At 42.8% G+C, this 20,463-nt stretch overlaps 1 protein-coding gene across 2 annotated transcripts in view; it reads right to left on the bottom strand.

Moving 5' to 3' along the window:
* The window catches only part of RECK (reversion inducing cysteine rich protein with kazal motifs), a 147,053-nt gene that overhangs the window by 23,460 nt on the left and 103,130 nt on the right, over positions 1–20,463 (bottom strand). For both annotated transcript variants that reach the window (XM_075826870.1, XM_075826872.1), the window contains exons 12-13: positions 17,598–17,734; positions 12,192–12,332 (exon numbers count right to left, since the gene is read on the bottom strand). In XM_075826870.1, coding sequence (XP_075682985.1) covers positions 12,192–12,332; positions 17,598–17,734 — 278 coding nt within the window. The remainder of the gene's footprint in view (positions 1–12,191; positions 12,333–17,597; positions 17,735–20,463) is intronic.

Here is a 20,463-nt window from a genome sequence, read left to right as displayed (position 1 = left end):
AATTTAAGACAATTATTTTGCTCAGTTGGTTGGCAAACCAACCAGTAGGGATAATATACTGGGTCTTGTGGAGGTCCAGGAGCACTTGGGCAACAGTGACTATAATATGTTACGTTTTAAAATAATATTCCATTAAACAGTACAAAGGCCAGCAACAAAAACTTGGAATTTTAGGAAAGCTAAATTCAATTGACTGAAGGAAACACTTGTAGACTGGGATCATGTAATGGTAAACAGGGATACTAGAGCTAAATGGGGAGGTTTTAAAGATATATTACATGAATCGTGTAGTAAGTTTATACTCTCCGGTAACAAAATGTCTAGGAATAAAAGGAGACCAATATGGATGAATAGGGAAGCACTGAATATAAGACGACGAAAACAAAAAGCATTTAAAACATTGAAGGCTGAGGTTCAGAAAAAGAATTTCAGGCTTATAAAGATCTCAATAGAAAAAGTAAAAATTAAACCTAGTTAGCAAAGTTAGCCACAGAAAAACAAATAGTTAGCGACATTAAAATTTGTCTCAAATTTTTGCATAAATAAATGGCAAAAAATAAAAAAAAATTATAATATTGGCCCTATAAAAGATGGCAATAGTAATAAAATAGTAGAGGAGAAAAGGAGAGCTGAGATATTAAACACATACTTTCCATCGGTGTTCACTGATGAGCTGCCATTGCCATATATTTAGGGGGTCAGTAATCAAGGTTCTCCACCCAATATTACCTACATAACACAGGAGGAAGTACAGCTGTGTCTAAGCAAATTAAATATTGATAAAGCCCATAGCCCAGACGGCATTCATTCACGGTAATTAGGGATTTGGGCTCAGTAATGGACAGACCATTGTATCTCGTCTTCTTGGACTCTCTTGTAACAGGATCAGTGCCACAGGATTGGAGGATGGCTGATGTTGTGCAAATATTTAAGAAGAGTAAGAAGGTGGAACAGAGTAACTACTGTCCAGTGAGTTTGACATCTGTGGTATGTAAAATATTTGAGGGTATTCTAAAAGATGAACTGAGAAGTATTGAGAAGTGGTGAACAATCTAACAACTGATAACCAACATGGATTCATGAAAAACAGGTCATGCCTAACCATCATGCTCGGTTTCTATGAGGAGGTAAGTGCAAATCTGGAGGTTGGTCATGCGACTGATGTGATATATTTGGGCTTTACAACAGCATTTGATACTGTACCACACAATAGCCTTGTACTGAAGCTACAGAGGCAGGGACTCGGGGGAATTTTATGCACAAGGGTTAAGAAAACAGTCAGGGCTGGCGCTAGGGGGGGCAAACTGGGCAAATGCCCGGGGCCCCAATCCTCTCAGGTCTGCTACAGAGCCCGAGACATGAGGGGCCCACGCCTCCCGGCACATAAAATGTATGGGCCAGACAGCACGGGCCCCCTCATGCCTGGTGGCGTCGTAAGCACATTCAATTGTATCTACGTCCTCAGGACGCAGATACAATTGAACACTATAGGATGTAGGCCACGTTAGCCCTGCAGCCTATAAGGCGCTGGGAAGACTCCCTGCGCAGGCTAATGTGATGACGATGGGACGCTGGCCTGCGCCAACGTCCCGCTTGGAGGCTGTGAAGTGCTCCATCCGTCACGGGAACAGGGCAAGGTAAGTACAATGTTTTTGCGGGGGGGGCTGTGTGTCATTATATACGAGGGGAGGGGGAGCTGTGTGCCACTATATACGAGGGGACGGGAGAGCTGTGTGGAACTTTATACGGGGAGAGCTGTGTGACACTATACATTGGGGAGGGGGAGCTGTGTGGAACTATAGACAAGGGGAAGGGGAGTTGTGTGGCACCATATAAAAGGGGAGGGGGCTGTGTGGCATTATATAAAAGGGGAGGGGATCTGTGTGCCACTATATACAAGGGGAGGGGAGAGCTGTGTGGCACTATATACAAGGGGAGGGGAGAGCTGGGTGGCACTATATACAAGGGGGCTGCATGGCACTATCTACAAGCGGAGGGGGGAGCTGTGTGGCACTGTACACAAGGAGAGAGCTGTGTGGTACTATATACAAGGGGAGCGACTGTGTAGCACTATATGCAAGACAGGGGGACTGTGTGGCACTATATACAAGGGAGGGGGACTGTGTAGCATTAGATACAAGGGAGGGCTGTGTGGTACTATATACACAAGGGGGGCTGTGTGGCACTATATACAAGGGGGGGCCGTGTGGCACCATCTACTACGGGGGCAGGCTGTGTGGTGCTATCTACAGGGGATGTTGTGGCGCTATATACAGGGGCACAAAGGGGGCATTATTATTCTGGGGGCACGGTTACTGAGGGGGCACTTTTATTGTGTCAAGCACTAAGGGATCATTATTACTATTTGGGGCACTGTGGATTAGGAGTTTGTTTAGAGGATGGGGTATAGGTGTGGAGGATGCTGGAAAAGCAAGAAACCATGTCTGTGTGGCAAAATCTGCAGAGACAAGTCATGGCTGGAATAAGTAGTCACAGTGGTCTGAGGCCAGATGGAGAAAAAAGGGAAAGGGAACGACTAATCAGAGAAAACATCACCTGTGAGTCACTGGATATAAATGTGCTGTAATCACCTATATGGTCTGCAGAGCTCCTGTGTATAACTGGCATCTAACACTATATGGTCACTACATGGTGGTAATATTGTTTTTTGTATAGTGGTTTTTATTCAGTAACAGAATGGAGGTATTCAGAAGCTATTTGGTTATGGTGTGGCGATATTATTCAGTTACAGTATGGAGGTATTATTCAATCACTGTGGTTATGGTGTGGTGGTATTATTCAGTAACAGTATGGAGGTATTATTCAGTCACTATGTGGTTATGGTGTGGGGGTATTATTCAGTCACTATGTGGTTATGGTGTGGTGGTATTATTCAGTCACTGTGGTTATCGTGTGGCAGTATTATTCAGTAACAGTATGGGGGTATTTTTCAGTCACTATGTGGTTATGGAGTGGCGGTATTATTCAGTAACTGTATGGGGGTATTATTCAGTCACGATGTGGATACAGTGTGGTGGTATTATTTGGACCATTTATTGTGGTATTATTGCTAATATTAGTCTTATAACAGTGAGTTGTGTTCAGTAACAATATGCAGGTAATATTTCATCTGGTATAGCGGTATGATTTAATAACTGTATATGTATTTAGATAATATTTTTGTGTGAGAGGGGGGGACATATGCTTTGGGGCCCGACATTTAACTTTGCCCAGGACCACACTTTGTCTAAAACCATCCCTGCAAAGAGTCATTATAAATGGTACTTACTTAAAATATGCTAAAGTCAGACATGGGGTACCACGAGGGTCTGTGTTAGGCCCAATTATTTTTAACCCCTTCAAGACAGCCATATGGCTATATACGTTCCAACTGCCAATGCCCCGATCAGTAGTCACGTATGTAAACATTGGCAGCATAGAACGGGCTTAACTGTGTGCAGCACTGCCCTTTCCTTTCAGCTGACTCGCCAATGGACTTCTGTCTTGCCAAAGCCCTTGATGTCACTGTCGACGTTAGGGGCTTTAAGAAGCCGGAATACACCCCCCATGTAGTGCCACACCCCCTGTACATAGCGCCAACCCCAGTAGATAGCGCTACTCCCCCTCCCTTGTGGATAGCGCCTCTGAATCTCCCGACACTTTGGCAAGGGATTGTGCTGCATTTTAGCCCTGACTTACGTCCGAAAATGCGGCTCAAAGGTGTCGGCAAACATCTGCCCATTCATTTGAATGGGTCTTACGATGTTCTGTGCCGACGCTCATTTTTTTTACGCGCCGCTGTCAAAAGGTGGCGCGTAAAAAAGACGCCCTGTCAAAGAAGTGCATGTCACTTCTTCAGACGTAAATGGAGCCGTTTTCCATGGACTCCATGGAAAAACAGCTCCAATTACGTCCGTAATGGACACAGCGAAAGACACCTGCACATGCCATTACGGCTGAAATTACGGTGCTGTTTTTTCCTGAAAAAAAAGCACCGTAATTTCAGCCGTAACGGACGCTGCCGTGTGAATATACCCTTACAGTGAAAGGCTAGAAAATTTGGGCTTGTTCAGCTTGGAAAAAAGACTCCTTAGGGGTGATCTTATTAAAATGTATAAGTACTGCATATGTGTGGTCAATACAAAAAACCAGCACATGATTTGTTCTTTCCAAGGACTTAAGAAAATTACCAGAATACATTTATTGTGGAGAAAAGGCATTTGAGACAATAATATAGGAAAGGGTTCTTTACAGTTGGAGTAGTTAAACTATGAAATGCCCTAGCCCAAGAGGTAGTAATGGCAGATACTATGTTAGCATTTAAAAAAGGGATAGATGTCTATGCAATGACAAATGGATAGATGTGTAATGGATTGAGAAATGTTAAACTTGATGGATGAGTCTTTTTTTAACCTATGTAAATCTGCAACCAGGGTGCGAAACTTGATTGTGTATTGACCGGATTTGGACGTTCCCTAACTAAGACACAAAAAAAGCAAAAGGTTGAACAAAATATTTGGTCTCAAAAATGTTTGGGATACTTTCCAGAAAACATATTTAAAAGACAGCTGAATCCAAGGCATGGCCTGGACCTGAATGTGAGCAGACGCAGGAAGTGAGAGCTCCCGGCCGGTGCGTCATAAATTGCTACTTTATCCTGCTACATTTATCCTGTCGGTACATGTCGACACCCTACCTGTTGAGCATGAGACACAGAGATTGCAGTGGTGAAACCGGGCTTCCGAATCTCATGACGAGGCAAAAGAAATTTGTCGTTGAAGGGGGAGACCACGCACTGCAAAATGGCGCCGGCCAAGGCCTACAGACGCCCAGGCAGAGGGGACAGGCAGAGAGATCCGCAAATGCGGCAACGAGATCTGTGCAGACCCGTCCGTCCTCGAGCTATCAGACTTGACGGAGGACTGTAAATCTGGAGAGGACAGGGAAATGGCGGCAGATAGTGGTGGGAGTGTACGGAGTGCAAAGCATGCATTACTGGTGTTTAATGCTACCACTGAAGCTGCTCCACAATCTGACAGACCCCCAGATCTCTCTGAACCTACTCTGGAGAGACATTTTATTGGCAGTCACTACATGCAATGTGCATGTTTCTACAATAGTCTCTAAAATGGGAAAGGTGACGGCGAATATCACTTTCCTGAGTCATGATGATATCCAAAAGATTTCTGAGTGAACTGCAGCGGTGGAGGGGAGAGTAAGTGACATGGAGGATGCAGTAACACCTGCCCTAAAAGAAAAACGACATCATAATTCAGCTATTGCGGGTTTAGCAGCCAAGGCTGACGACTTGGCAAATAGACTCCGTAGAAATAACATACGCATTGTGGGGGTGCCGGAGATAGTGGAGGGACCAGACCCTACATTTTACTTTAAATCTTAGCTGTTGAATACACTTGGAAAGGGGACTTTGTCCCAGTTATATGCCATAGAAATGGCACACAGAGTGTCGATGCGTTCATTGCCAGAAGGTGCCCCCACGAGAACTGTTTTGGCTAAACTGCTACATTATAGAGATCGGAACATTATCCTGAATAAAGCCAGAGAGATGCCGGTTGTCGCCATTAATGGATGTAAAATTGATTTCTATCCATACCATTCTATTGTCAAACAAGAGAAAAAGGCGAAGTTTGAGGATGTTAATCGACGCATTAGAAATCTGCAGATACCATACGCCCGCCATGCTTTACCCAGCTCGTCTACGAGTGGTTGCCATGGGCTCTACGCACTTTTTTGAAAGTCCGAAATTGGCCTTGGGTTAGATTGATTGGTGGGAACAGGGACTGAGAAGTAATGATCACGGCGATAATGCAAACAGATGAAAGATATGTCCATGTGTTTATTTGCTAAGTGCTCGACTTGTTGAGGATGTCCTCATGTGCTGGGTCGATTGTTCTAAACAATTATTAACGACTGATCTAATCCTTATAGCCGGTAGGGAATGCATCTCCTACGTGTGATATGTGGACATCTATTCTACACAGACTTCATGAAGGTTACAAAGTGGACTTGTGCCCCGCCTGACAATGTTGGTCAGGTGGTTTCATTATACTGTATATCTGTTTTTTAACTATGTTTTGTTTTTGGGGCGATGGTTTGGGGGGGGAACTGGTACACCTGGAACGGGGATGTATATGTATTCTCAATGTTGTCACATTATGTTGTAATATGTTTTGTGCTATTGCTATATGCAGCTCAGAAGTGGGGAGGGGTGGGTGATGCACAACCCTCAAATGTAAGGCGATAGGGGGATCTGACAAAAAGAAGGGCTGTATTCGAATATATTCAGTTATAAAAAAAACGTTGATTATTAGCTAGCAGGAGACTCACCTTACTAGAGAAACAGTCCATATAGTAATACGGGCATGAATTGGCTCAGCTTATGCTACCCATACGAGATCTTCTAGGGGACTGAGTCTCCTTGTACATAAAATGGTAACATTTCAATGTTTGGATGATGGACGGAGAGGGCAGATATATACAGTGAAGGAAATAAGTATTTGATCCCTTGCTGATTTTGTAAAAGACATGAACAGTCTAGATTTTTTAGGCTAGGTTAATTTTACCAGTGAGAGATAGATTATATAAAAAAAAGAAAAGAAAATCACATTGTCAAAATTATATATATTTATTTGCATATTTGATCCCCTACCAACCATTAAGAGTTCACCCTCCTCCAGACCAGTTACATGCTCCAAATCAACTTGGTGCCTGCATTAAAGATAGCTGTCTTAAATGGTCACCTGTATAAAAGACTCCTGTCCACAGACTCAATTAATCAGTCTGACTCTAACCTCTACAACATGGGCAAGACCAAAGAGCTTTCTAAGGATGTCAGGGACAAGATCATAGACCTGCACAAGGCTGGAATGGGCTACAAAACCATAAGTAAGACGCTGGGTGAGAAGGAGACAACTGTTGGTGCAATAGTAAGAAAATGGAAGACATACAAATTGACAGTCAATCGACATCGATCTGGGGCTCAATGCAAAATCTCACCTCGTGGGGTATCCTTGATCCTGAGGAAGGTGAGAGCTCAGCCGAAAACTACACGGGGGGAACTTGTTAATGATCTCAAGGCAGCTGGGACCACAGTCACCAAGAAAACCATTGGTAACACATTACGCCGTAATGGATTAAAATCCTGCAGTGCCCGCAAGGTCCCCCTGCTCAAGAAGGCACATGTACAGGCCCGTCTGAAGTTTGCAAATGAACATCTGGATGATTCTGAGAGTGATTGGGAGAAAGTGCTGTGGTCAGATGAGACTAAAATTGAGCTCTTTGGCATTAACTCTACTCGCCGTGTTTGGAGGAAGAGAAATGCTGCCTATGACCCAAAGAACACCGTCCCCACTGTCAAGCATGGAGGTGGAAACATTATGTTTTGGGGGTGTTTCTCTGCTAAGGGCACAGCACTACTTCACCGCATCAATGGGAGAATGGATGATGCCATGTACCGTCAAATCCTGAGTGACAACCTCCTTCCCTCCACCAGGACATTAAAAATGGCTCGTGGCTGGGTCTTCCAGCACGACAATGACCCGAAACATACAGCCAAGGCAACAAAGGAGTGGCTCAAAAAGAAACACATTAAGGTCATGGAGTGGCCTAGCCAGTCTCCAGACCTTAATCCCATCGAAAACTTATGGAGGGAGCTGAAGATCCGAGTTGTCAAGCGACAGCCTCGAAATCTTAATGATTTACAGATGATCTGCAAAGAGGAGTGGGCCAAAATTCCATCTAACATGTGTGCAAACCTCATCATCAACTACAAAAAACGTCTGACTGCTGTGCTTGCCATCAAGGGTTTTACCACCAAGTATTAAGTCTTGTTTGCCAAAGGGATAAAATACTTATTTCTCTGTGCACAATGCAAATAAATATATATAATTTTGACAATGTGATTTTTTTTTTTTTTTTTTTATATAATCTATCTCTCACTGGTAAAATTAACCTAGCCTAAAAATTCTAGACTGTTCATGTCTTTGACAGTGGGCAAACTTACAAAATCAGCAAGGGATCAAATACTTATTTCCTTCACTGTATGCTTGCATTGTAGCATTTATGCTGTTGAATGTGTACTGATAACGATATATGTGCCGCCTACTTATTCAGGAGTGGTGTTAAATAAAGTGCATACGTTTGCTAATAGATTACAAAATTACTTACTTATGATGGGTTATTTTAATAATTTGGTTCATGGATATTGGGATAAAATGCGAACCGATCCTAATTTGATGTGAGATGGGTTAACACGTTTTGGATGTGTTCTACAAGAAATCTCACTGATCGACTTCTGGAGGCTCAAGCATTCCCAAACTCGGGTTTTTTCATGCCACTCTAGAACTTTTAATTTCTTATCTAGGATAGACTATATGTTTATCAATGATCTTCTCCTACCCAGGGTTCGCTTTGTGGGGTATTTGACTAGGGCGCTGTTGGACCACTCACCCTTTATTATTACGGGCAGATTTCTCGCATGCAGCTAGGCAGGGTATTCAGATTTGGAAGGTGAATGCATTTTGACTCCGCTGTTGAATGGTGACATTATTTCACATCATAGTTCTGATTATTTTTGCTTCAATGTCAATACAGCTTCTATTAACCTAGTTTGGGATGCCATAAAGGCATCTACTAGGGAGATCCTTATTAAACTCATAGGTCAGAGGAAGCTGACAACTTGGCAATTGAGATTGGCAATGAGTCAACTGGTAAATGAGACGGAATCCGCTTTTATTCAATGTCCGACTGAGGAGACAGAAACACCATGGAGGGAAGCTAGAGAGACTTTACAGGCACATCTTCTGACCGAAGCTGTGAATAAGTGATACTTCTCCAAACAGTACTATTTTGGGAAAGGAGATAGGGCAGGGCATATGCTAGCCATAATTGCCAAGTCACAGGAAGGATCATCATATGTGTCATCCATATGTACACTCCAAGGTGAACTAGTGTCGGAAACGGCACAAATACTCGGCACAATTTTTATCTGATATACCTCTGGGAGTACTTTTGGAGTCTGATAGGGATTCCTTAGAAGCTCCGCTGAAATTGGAGGAGCTGCAGGATGCTACTGCATCCTTAGCGAACAATAAAGCACCTAGGCTAGATGGGCTGCCTGGGGAATTGTATAAACAGTTTGGGGATGAGCTGCTTCCTGAACTGTTGAAAGTGTACAAAGAGGCCCTATTGTCGAGTTCCCTGCCAGACTCCATGAAATAAGATATTATTCTGGTTCTGGTGAAACCAGGAAAAGATCCACTTATGCCAGATTCTTATAGACCAATATCTCTGCTCCCAGTTGATGTGAAAATTATTGCGACGGTCTTGGCTGTACGCTTATCTAATATGATTACAACATTGATACATCCGGATCAGACCGGCTTTGAAGTATATGGGATTCGGTGAGAGGTTCATAGCATCTGTTCAACTTCTGTGTAAGGCTCCAGCACGTGTGAGGGTCAATGGGTCTTTGACTGAGGTGTTCGCTTTGGGCAGGGGCACACGACAGGGATGCCCCCTGTCTCTCCTATTCTTTGCGATAGCCATAGATCCTTTGGTGGTCTGTGTTAGAATACATCCGGGGATTATGGGGTTTCGTCGAGGAGTACTGGATAGCCTTATACGCAGACGACATGTTTTTATTTCTGGGAGATACGGGACAAACATTAAAAAATGTAATGTCTGTTATTATACAATTTGGAACCTATTCTGGTCTGTCCATTAATTGGGTAAAATCAGAACTATTGCCATTAGATGAACCCCTAATAAATTTAGATAATGAACGTATACTGTTAAAATGTACTACTGTTATAAAATATCTGGGAGTACTGATTTCATCAGTACTGACAGATTATGCACGTCTCAATTTAGACCCTCTAATTGTGAGATTCAGAAACAAACTGGAGGCCTGGTGTGGGTTACCACTGTCTATAGTGGGTTGTGCAAATCTCATAAAGATGGTATGGATGCCTCAGTTATTATACCGCTTTCACAATTCCCCAGTATGGATACCCCAACGATTTTTTAACACAGTTAATCGGTTGTTCAGGGATCTTATCTGGAAGCGTGGGCATGTACCTATCAAGTTAGACACCTTGCAAATGAAAAAGGCGGACGGTGGATTGGTGGTCCCTTATCCTGGGATTTACTATCTAGCAAAGCAGCTGCGACATCTTAAAGGTTGGGGGTTAGATGATGAAGAATCCATTCAAGACGTGCTGAAAAGTTTCATGCAATGTGGCAAACTCTTTGCAGCTCTTGAGACTAACAAGTTAAAGACACTCTAGAGAGCTCCCCACTTTAGATCAAATACATAGAGTATGGGAAAAGACGAAGATTCTCTAGGTATAATAGGGTATAGACAGGTTACGCCTCTTTGGGACAACCCAGGATTGCCGGAAGTTGCTAGTCTGGAGGGTTTTGGTAGATGGAAATATAAGGGTATTAGATGGTTAACTCCACTATATAAAGAGGGAGTTCTGAAACAATTCTCTGAATTTGCCTTGCCGAATGCTTCCTTTTTTGAATACCTACAGATGAGACATGCCTTAGAGACAAAAGTGCCCATAGGAGATACCTTTGTATGTACCAATAACCCTGTTGTTAATATTGTGGGTCCTGCAGAGAAATCTAATGGACTTATTTCCATTATATATAAATACTTGCTGGGAAAGATACATTCCTCTTCCTCTTCAACCATTAAAGAAAAGTGGGAGAGAGATCTTGGTCCCATTGAAGATGGGCAATGGCAAGATATTGTAGCATATACACCCAGATTATCGCTTAGTGAGGCACACAGGATGTCACACTTATACTTGATTCACAGGGTGTATAAAACACCTAGGTCCCTATTTTGACATTGGTCTGGGAGACTCTTCCACTTGCAATAGATGTAGGATTGATAGTGCTGACCTTATACATCTGATGTGGTCGTGCCCAGACCTTGAGCGCTTTTGGATGGAAGTGGTTGATATTATTAATTTGGTATACAATGTTAATATTATACGGTCACCATATGTTTATATACTGGTATATGTAGATATCTTACATGGATCTGAGGAGTTCAAAACAGCCATAGCTCGAATGTTATACTGTACATGGCAAGGAAACGGATTGCTGAAAAATGGTTACAAGAGTTGCCCCCCTCACGTCGAGTGTTCATAGATAAAATAAATTTGCTCATCAGTATAGAAAAACTTACATACATAAAAATTTGAAGAAATGTGGGCCTTGTAGTTAGATGGTTAGATAGATATATGTCAGTACATTATCACAATAACAATTTAAATATGTCTAAAAAAAAGAAAGATAGCTGGATCATTATGTTCCCAGAGAGGTGATGCCTAGGCCAAGGCCTCTCCAGAGAGTAAGGAAATAATATAAGCAATCTTTACTCGGTCGGAGTGGACATGAGTAGCACAAAGTTCAAATTGAATTAAGCACTGGTTCAAGAATCCCCGGCAGGTCTTAGCATTACCATTATATGGCTAAGCATGGAGATAAGGCTTGAGTTCAAAGTTAGAAGCAGGAGATGGAATGGGTGATCTTATAAGTACATCCAGACGAGAAAAAATTTGCTGTAACAACTGATCTTGGTGAGTGAGTCACCGAGAAAGCTTGTTAGCCAAGTCCTGGTCCTCATGCAAAAGGACGTCATGGGGGGGGCGGTCCATCGCCAGAGCAATCTGTCATGAAGCCAAAGGAGGGTGTTTTGAAACAAACCAAATTGCTCTGGCCCAGAGTGAAGGGGTAGGGAACTTTAAGCAGCATGGGAAAGCTGGGTGATGAGGTGGAGCAAGGTTTAACCATTAGAAAGCTGAGACAATAGGGTGTGGTCACAATCCCAAGGACTCTATAAAAGCATAACAGTGATTGCGGATGACAGCAGGGTGTAGATGGTGTTTTATTAGTAATACCAGTGGGGTGCACTAGTCGACTAGCGACATTGTGCGGCCACCAGAAAGAAGCTAAGGGACGCTGGAGCGTGGAGAGTAACAGCACGATCAGCGCGGTTTGTGAAAGTAATGATAATTTGTTGCTTGTTTGAAATATTGTGGCGTGTAAACCCACCTTTCTTTACAATATAATGTGCAGATACAAATTATTTGCTGTTAATTTGATTGCGGACAGTATGACCCTCAGTATGGGGCAAGAAAAGAGACATTTATTACCTTTAGTACAAACATATGGAAGACATGGCTCTCCAAGAAGACATTCCTTCCTGTTCACCTCACACAGATGATTAGCTGGACACGGATTTGGGTTGCATGGATGAGTAACATCCTCGGTGATATTGTCCAGTGGACTTGATCCTAAGTCAATTTGGAAAAAAAACTAAATTACATGGTTGTTTATATAGGACGTGGCGTCTATACAAGGATGTAACCTAATGTAAAACAAGCAGACCAAACAATATGGGTATGTTCACACGCTTTCAGAGAAAACAGCCTCTGATTTTCAGGCGTTTTTGAAGCTGAGAATGAAATTTGGAGCTTCTTTTGAGGCTTCTTTCCAGACATTTTTTGAGCCGTTTTTCATAGTGTTCAATGGAAAATCATCTCCAAAATACGCCTCAAGAAGTGACATGTTACTTCTTTTTACGGAGCGTCTTTTTACGCTCCGTTTTTTGACAGCGTAAAATAAAGGCTCGTGGGAGCAGAACATCGTAATTCCCATTGAAAGCAATGGGCAGATGTTTGTAGGCGTATTAGGGGCGTTTTTTCAGGCGTAATTCGAGGCGTAAAACGCCTCCATTACGTCTGAAAAGAGGTCGTGTGCACATACCCTAAGTCTTTGTATAGTAAGAAGACCTTCCGTCCAAGGAGTTTTCATGAATGCACCTGAAGGGTTCTTATCATCAGGAATGATTTTTATTTATTTTTTTCAAAGCTAGTTTTTTGTTTTTTTTAAATGGCTACTCTATTTGGGCATCTATGTTTGTTACGATAATGTAAAAAAGTGAAAGCATCTTATATTTTCCTGTGGTTTTCTATAATATGCACAAGATCTTTGGCTAAATGCTCAAGCTTCATGGACCTTTTCTACCTCGCTCGGATCAAATAAATATGATAGCTTTTTGTATTATTCATATGTCCATAGTCAAGCAAAGCTAAGGTATGTCACATAAATGTCCCTATGCAATCGAATATTACTGAGAATAACAAAAGTATTGTTTTGGTGCGCTTTTGTTCTCTACAGCATGTCACAACTTTATTTAAATGATTAGTACACCCATTTTTCTGTTGAAAGTGGAAGAGTATGTGGACTTTTATAATCTTATGTAAAATGGACATTGCAGTGCATAAGACAGTTCTCTCTAGTTGGAGGGACTTTTTGGGAATGTACATTAGGAAAATGACATGTTTTTTAACCTTTTCATTGCCAAGGAAGTATATCATATCTCCTGGCAGGAAGGAAATCCAGTAGCCAAGGAGATATCTGATATGTCCTTGCTACTAACGGCTATCAGGCTAGGTCACAGCTAAGTCTTGTTTAAAAGCTAAGATTAAGCTCCAGTTGCAATCTAGCTGAAGCTAGAACAGGCTGAAGGGAGATCTGCATATACTTGCAGCTCTTCCTTCAACCCGTGCTTCTAAAGGCTCTACCTCAGGCTAGATCAGTCAAGAATCTTAGCTTTAAAACCCTTAGATCACAGCTGTAGCGTGCAGGGAGAGAAGGCGGGTATGTCATCCTCCTCCTGTCCCTGTATGGCTGTAGATGACTCCAGTGGTAACATTAACTTTTTTGTTGTTTTCTCACCACCCTTATCAATTAGACAGCTTACTTGCACTCCAATTGTCACATACGAGGATTTTATTTTTTTCAGAAAAGGAGTGAAAAGATGAGCAGTAGCTTATCTCATCACCTCTCCATGCCTAATTGGGCCGTTTATTGACTCCATGACCTAGACATTTGCTAGTGTCCAGATTGCGGTGTCATGTCACACAAAGCCAAGCTCTGGCACCACGCACAAAGATTAATAAAGTTTGTACAATTTACACTGTCCCTCTCCTGCCTGTACCCGATCATAGCGATAATCACGAGAGAGGAATGTTTAATAAATTTCTGACAGATGGAAAAGATTTCTGTCAGTCAGTAAAGACATTTTTCATCTACTGACGGTCGCTATAAATGATCGTTTCCAACTAGTTCTACTAAAAAAATAATTTATATTAGTTAACAAATTCGATTATGTTTAAAGATTTACGATTATTGATTAAGGTTAAGCTGTGTTGACATGCTAGTGTGAATTTGTGTTTTTTGCAGCAGCAAATTGGAGCAGTTTTGCTTAAACTTTTTAAAATCGCGGCAAAATACTTGCTTTGATTGCAACGTGTAAACACATCCTTAGGGTTTGTATAGGGGGATGGAGAATTATATATATTTATATTATATAATCCCCAATTTAATTTGCATGCAAAATTTGGTTGGTGCATTCCTACGGTTTTGACGTTTCTTTAATAGATGTACTTGTGAACATAAACATATGTCGTATGTATAAACTCCTCACATCTTACAGTTGTTTGCATAAGCGGTCTGCTTGAGTATGCATTTTAGTCACAGAGTTGAATTTTCATGCAATTTTTGCTTATAATCACTGATGCAAAGTTGTATTTTTATACACAGTATATTGTGCGCTCTTTAAAAATTTTGATTTTTGTAGAATAGTAGATGTTTGCAATGTGCAGTATATATTTTTAACACGCATGTGAATGATGGCGAATATTGCATGGTCTCTGTTTCAGCGTTTTTGAAAGCACAATTTCTTGTTGATGTAGAACTATGCGGTTTATATGAACGTTGCACACATTGGTCTATTATTTTCACAATATTTTTATGCTTGTATGTGAGTTTTAGGCACAAATGTATGTTATTTAACTGTATGAGGACTTGTTTTATTTTTATTGTATTTTTTAATGGCTCCTCTTTGGCGTACATATAATTTATTGATTAACTTTAATTTAGTGGAAAAAAAAATGAAATTCCGCCATTACTTTTTGCGTCTCAAATTTACGCCATATGCCGTGTTGTATAAATAACATTATACATTTATTCAGTGGGTCGTTACGATTACGGGGATACCAAATTTATATAGTTTTGGGTTTCTTTTACTACTACTTTTGCACAATGAAAACACTTTATTTTCAAAATTATTATTTTTTTTCTTCCCATATTCTAAGAGCCATAACTTTTTTAATCTTTCAGCTGATGTATTAGGTATTATTACGGTATTAGGGATTATTTGTTTTGGGACAACTTGTCATTTTTATTTTTACCATTTTGGGGTACATATGACTTTTTGATCGCTTTGTAGAAAAAAATTTGGAAGGCAGGATGAACAGAAAACCGCAATTCTTGAATTGTTTTTTATTTTAATCTTTACAGCGTACACCGTGCAGGTTAAATAACTTAATTGTTTTATAGTTCGAGTCGGTATGGATGCGGCAATACCAATAATGTGTAGTTTTTTAATAATGTTTACGTTTTTTCATAATAAAGCATTTAGTAGGGAGAAAAAGTTGGTTTTTCTTATTTTTTTTAGTTGGGATTTCTTATTAATTTATTATAAACTTGAATTTTTTAGTCCTTCTATGGGACTGTGCTATGCGATCAGTTGATTGTTTTTCCAATACACTGCAATACTTCTGTATTGCAGTGTATTATGCCTGCTGTGTAAAACTGATATTCTGTCAAAAAAAATTCTATTAGGCCTTGCCTTTGGTGGGGCCTAATACGCATTCACTGGAGGTAGACATGGAGGCCTTGGTTAGGACCCCGACTGCCATAAAAATGGGTAAGAAAATGAGCCCCCCTTTTTACCATGGCATCTGAGGGGTTAAACGGGCCGGATCAATGCTAATTTTGATCCCACCCAAAACAGCAGGCGCCCGGCTATCTTTAGACAGCCCGATACCCGCTCTAGCCGGCACCGGACCACCAGGCTTATGTCACAGAGCGGTCTTTTCACAGCGCTGTGGCATAAGTACTCTTTATGACCGCAATCAAAAGGGGTATGGGCAGTCATTACAGTGTTAGGGTATGTTCACACGCAGTGACCAAAAACGTCTGAAAATACGGAGCTGTTTTCAGGCAAAAACAGCTCCTGATTTTCAGACGTTTTTGTAGCAACTCGCGTTTTTCGCGGCGTATTTTACGGCCATTATTGGAGCTGTTTTTCAATGGAGTCAATGAAAAACGGCTCTAAAAACGTCCCAAGAAGTGTTATGCACTTCTTTTTTGCGCCGTATTTTGACAGTGACGCGTAAAATTACACCTTGTGGGAACAGAATACCGTAAATCCCATTGCAAGCAATGGGCAGATGTTTGTAGGCGTAATGGAGCCGTTTTTTCAGGCCCGAATTACGTCTGCAAACACTGCGTGTGAACATACCCTTAGGCTAAAGCCCCACGTAGCGGAATTGCACTTGAATTCCGCTGCGGACACTCCGCAGCGTTAATCCGCAGCGGAGCCGTTTCTCCATTGACTTCCACTTCTATTTAGCAGTGTTCGTTTAGACGATGCGTAAAATTCCGCTGCGGAGCATAGGCTGCGGAGCGGAATTTGGTGTCCGCAGCATGCTCTGTCTGTTGCGGACCAGTGGCGGACTGGTTGCGGACTCATGGTGGAATTTCTCCATTGACTTCAATGGAGATTCTAAATTCCGCAATGAAGTCCGCAGCTGTCATGCACATGTTATGTGTGGTGCGGATGCGTCTTGCTTTTTTGACATTACATTTCTTCATTCTGGCTGGACCTATGTATTTCTAGGTCTACAGCCAGACTGAGGAAGTCAATGGGGCTCCCGTAATTACGGGAGCGTTGCTAGGAGACGTCAGTAAATAGTCACTGTCCATGGTGCTGAAAGAGTTAAGCGATCGGCAGTAACTGTTTCTGCACCCTGGACAGTGACTACCGATCCCAATATACAGCAACCTGTAAAAAAATAGAAGTTCATACTTACCGAGAACTCCCTGCTTCTGTCTCCAGTCCGGCTTCCCAGGATGACGTTTCAGTCTAAGTGACGGCTGCAGCCAATCACAGGCTGCAGCGGTCACATGGACTGCCGCGTCATCCAGGGAGGTCGGGCTGGATGCCGAAAGAGGGACGCGCCGGTAAGTATGAAATTCGTTTACTTTCACTAGGGAAAGTGCTGTCCCTTCTCTCTATCCTGCACTGATAGAGAGAAGGGAAGCACTTTTCCCGCAGTCCCCAGCAGCTAGTCCGCATCAATTTACTGCACATTTTGGGCAGATCCGCCGCAGATTCTGTGCGGCATTGATTCGGACAGTTGCGGAGGAAATCCGCCACGTGGGGGCATGCTCTTAGAGTGCACACACCCTGCTGCACTGACTATACAGACAATAGTAGATGAAAGGGTTTGTCTCTAAAAATGGTTTCCCTCAGAAAAGTTTTTAAAAATAAAAAACAGCTAAACATTTAAAAAAACAAAACAAGTATATTATTATTTTTTTACATCTAATTAATAAAACTAAAATTAAATTAATGACATTCCCTTAAAAAAAAAATTTAGTTAGATGCTTGATAGTGGGCTCTATACAAAAGGTGAACGACTTACGGAGATATGTATCCAGTGGAATACAGTCCTCAGTGTCATCAGTGGAAGACAGACGTTCACATATGCTTTCTGCAGTGTCGCTTTCTGGGAATTTACTGTGGTCACCACACTTTTTCAGTATCTCCACACAATCTGTTCTTCATGAAATAAATTTACAGAATTCAACATAAATTTCCCTCCGCACCCAATATTAAACATAAATAATAAGGTAACTGGAAAGAAATAGCCATAGGTGTTCCAATTATGACAACAAACCCCTGTATAAATAAAAGACACATACGGTTATAATACATCTAATATAATCGAAGGTTACTTCAGCTGTGGATCTCTTGTCCCATCTTACCTATTATTTCAGCAGCATTTGAAATACAGCAGCTGCAGCTTAAATGGGTTGTTGGAGAGTTGAAAACATTAAACTGGCTGCAGAAAACGTTACAACATAAAGAAAAAAAAACAATAATCACCTGTTAATTCCCCCGCTGCTCCAGCAATGATGCTTCCTTCTGGTCTTGGTCTTTTGTTTCATTTTCCTGAGCAATAACTAACATGTAACCACTGCAGCCAATCACTGGCCTCAGCAGTCATGTCCCGTACATGACAGCATCACTGTGAGGCCAGTGATTGACTGCAGTGGTCACGTGGATGTACGGCACATCATTGTTCCAGGAAAACAAGCAAAGACCGGAAGGACCACTCGAGCATCTGCGCTGAAGTAGTGGGGTTTTTAAAAGGTGAGTAATGTTTGTTTTTTCAATTTAAAACACTTCCTGCAACTAGTTTAATTTAAACTCTCGGATAACCCCTTTAAGTTAGAGAGTCTATAATAAGAGGAAAGTAGGTGGCGCTGCAGTGATTACTATCATTCTTAAAGGGATATTCCAGCCTACAGCATTTTTCACATATTCAAGAGGGGGAGGGGGAGAGGGAAGAGGGGAGGGGAGAGGGAAGAGGGGAGGGGAGAAGGTAGGGGAGGGGAGAGGGGAGGGTAGGGAAGGGGAGGGGACTTGACCACCTCCCTAGAACAGAGCTGAATGTAAGTTTTACAGCGGACACCTATTTTTCTCTGACTGTATTTCTGATAAAAGCCATTAATTATATTATATTGTCATGGCTAGATTTATTTATCTACATATTATAACCTAAAGCAAACACAAGAATCCAACCTTTTTAATTATATACATGCAATACATAGAAATATTAAGTCTCTGCAGATTTTTTTTAAAAAAAACTCTTGTAATCCCTGATGCCATGGGACAACAACTCCCAGCATGCACTGTCCAAGCCTCTGATACAGGACTTGCTGGGAGTGCTGGTTTCACATTTTCAGTGGAGCCCGAGCCTTCCATAGTCACCGCACAGCTTTTCCTTCCCAGATGCTATGGAACAACAGCTCCCAGCATGCCCTGTCCAAGCCTCTCCTATAAAAGATGCTGGGAGTTGTAGTTTCAAATGTATAGCCCCTGCTTTCATCAGCAGCCCCTCAACTGTAACCCCCCCTGCAGCTATGGAACAACAGCGCCCCCAGAGGGGGTTGTTTCACATTTGCAAGGGAGCCCCAGGTGTCCCGAGTATTCACTCAGCTTTACCTTCCCTCCTGCTATGCAACAACAGCTCCCAGCATGCCCTGTTCCTCTGCTACAGGACATGCTGGGAGTAATGGCTTCATGGTTGTAGTGGAGCGCCAACTATAGAATTAAGTCACCACCCAGCTTTCCCTAGTCACCGCTAATTCTTCCGGTCCCTGATTCTATAGAACTACAGCTACCAGCATGCCCTGTCGAAGCCTCCGCTGTAGGACATGCTGGGAGTGGTCATTTCAGATTTGACGGGGAGCCCCAACTTTCCCCAGTCACCACCCAGCTTTCTCTAGTTACTACCCAGCTTTGCCTTCCCTGATGCTATGGAACAGCAGGGGAGGTGTGTATGCAGTGGCGGATTATCATTAGGGCGGTTCAGGCGGCCGCCCGGGGCCCAAGGCTCCCATAGTCACCGCACAGCTTTTCCTTCCCAGATGCTATGGAACAACAGCTCCCAGCATGCCCTGTCCAAGCCTCTCCTATAAAAGATGCTGGGAGTTGTAGTTTCAAATGGATAGCCCCTGCTTTCATCAGCAGCCCCTCACCTGTAACCCCCCCTGCAGCTATGGAACAACAGCGCCCCCAGAGGGGGTTGTTTCACATTTGCAAGGGAGCCCCAGGTGTCCCGAGTATTCACTCAGCTTTACCTTCTCTCCTGCTATGCAACAACAGCTCCCAGCATGCCCTGTTCCTCTGCTACAGGACATGCTGGGAGTAATGGCTTCATGGTTGTAGTGGAGCGCCAACTATAGAATTAAGTCACCACCCAGCTTTCCCTAGTCACCGCTAATTCTTCCGGTCCCTGATGCTATAGAACTACAGCTATCAGCATGCCCTGTCGAAGCCTCCGCTGTAGGACATGCTGAGAGTGGTCATTTCAGATTTGACGGGGAGCCCCAACTTTCCCCAGTCACCACCCAGCTTTCTCTAGTTACTACCCAGCTTTGCCTTCCCTGATGCTATGGAACAGCAGGGGAGGTGTATATGCAGTGGCGGATTATCATTATGGCGGTTCAGGCGGCCACCCGGGGCCCAAGACTCCCAGGGGGCCCATGACCGCCCGAACCCCCTCATGCCCAGTGGCGTCGCTAGCACCGGAGGGAGCCCCGGTGCAAGGACCGCACCTGTCATGAGGCGAGGGGAGCTTCGCTCCTACTTAGCAGCCGTAGTCTGTGCTGCTTTAGAAGCTCCCCCTCCAGCCCCCCTTCCCTGCTCTAAACATCTCTCCTGCTGCTAGCTGTCGGGACATGGGGGAGGGGAGACTGTCGGCGGGCACTGTGTCGGGCTGT

The sequence above is a fragment of the Rhinoderma darwinii genome, chromosome 5 (genome assembly GCF_050947455.1).
Source record: "Rhinoderma darwinii isolate aRhiDar2 chromosome 5, aRhiDar2.hap1, whole genome shotgun sequence".
NCBI lineage: Eukaryota > Metazoa > Chordata > Amphibia > Anura > Rhinodermatidae > Rhinoderma > Rhinoderma darwinii.
Note: the sequence above shows the minus strand (reverse complement) of the source record. Positions and strands in the feature narration are given on the sequence as shown.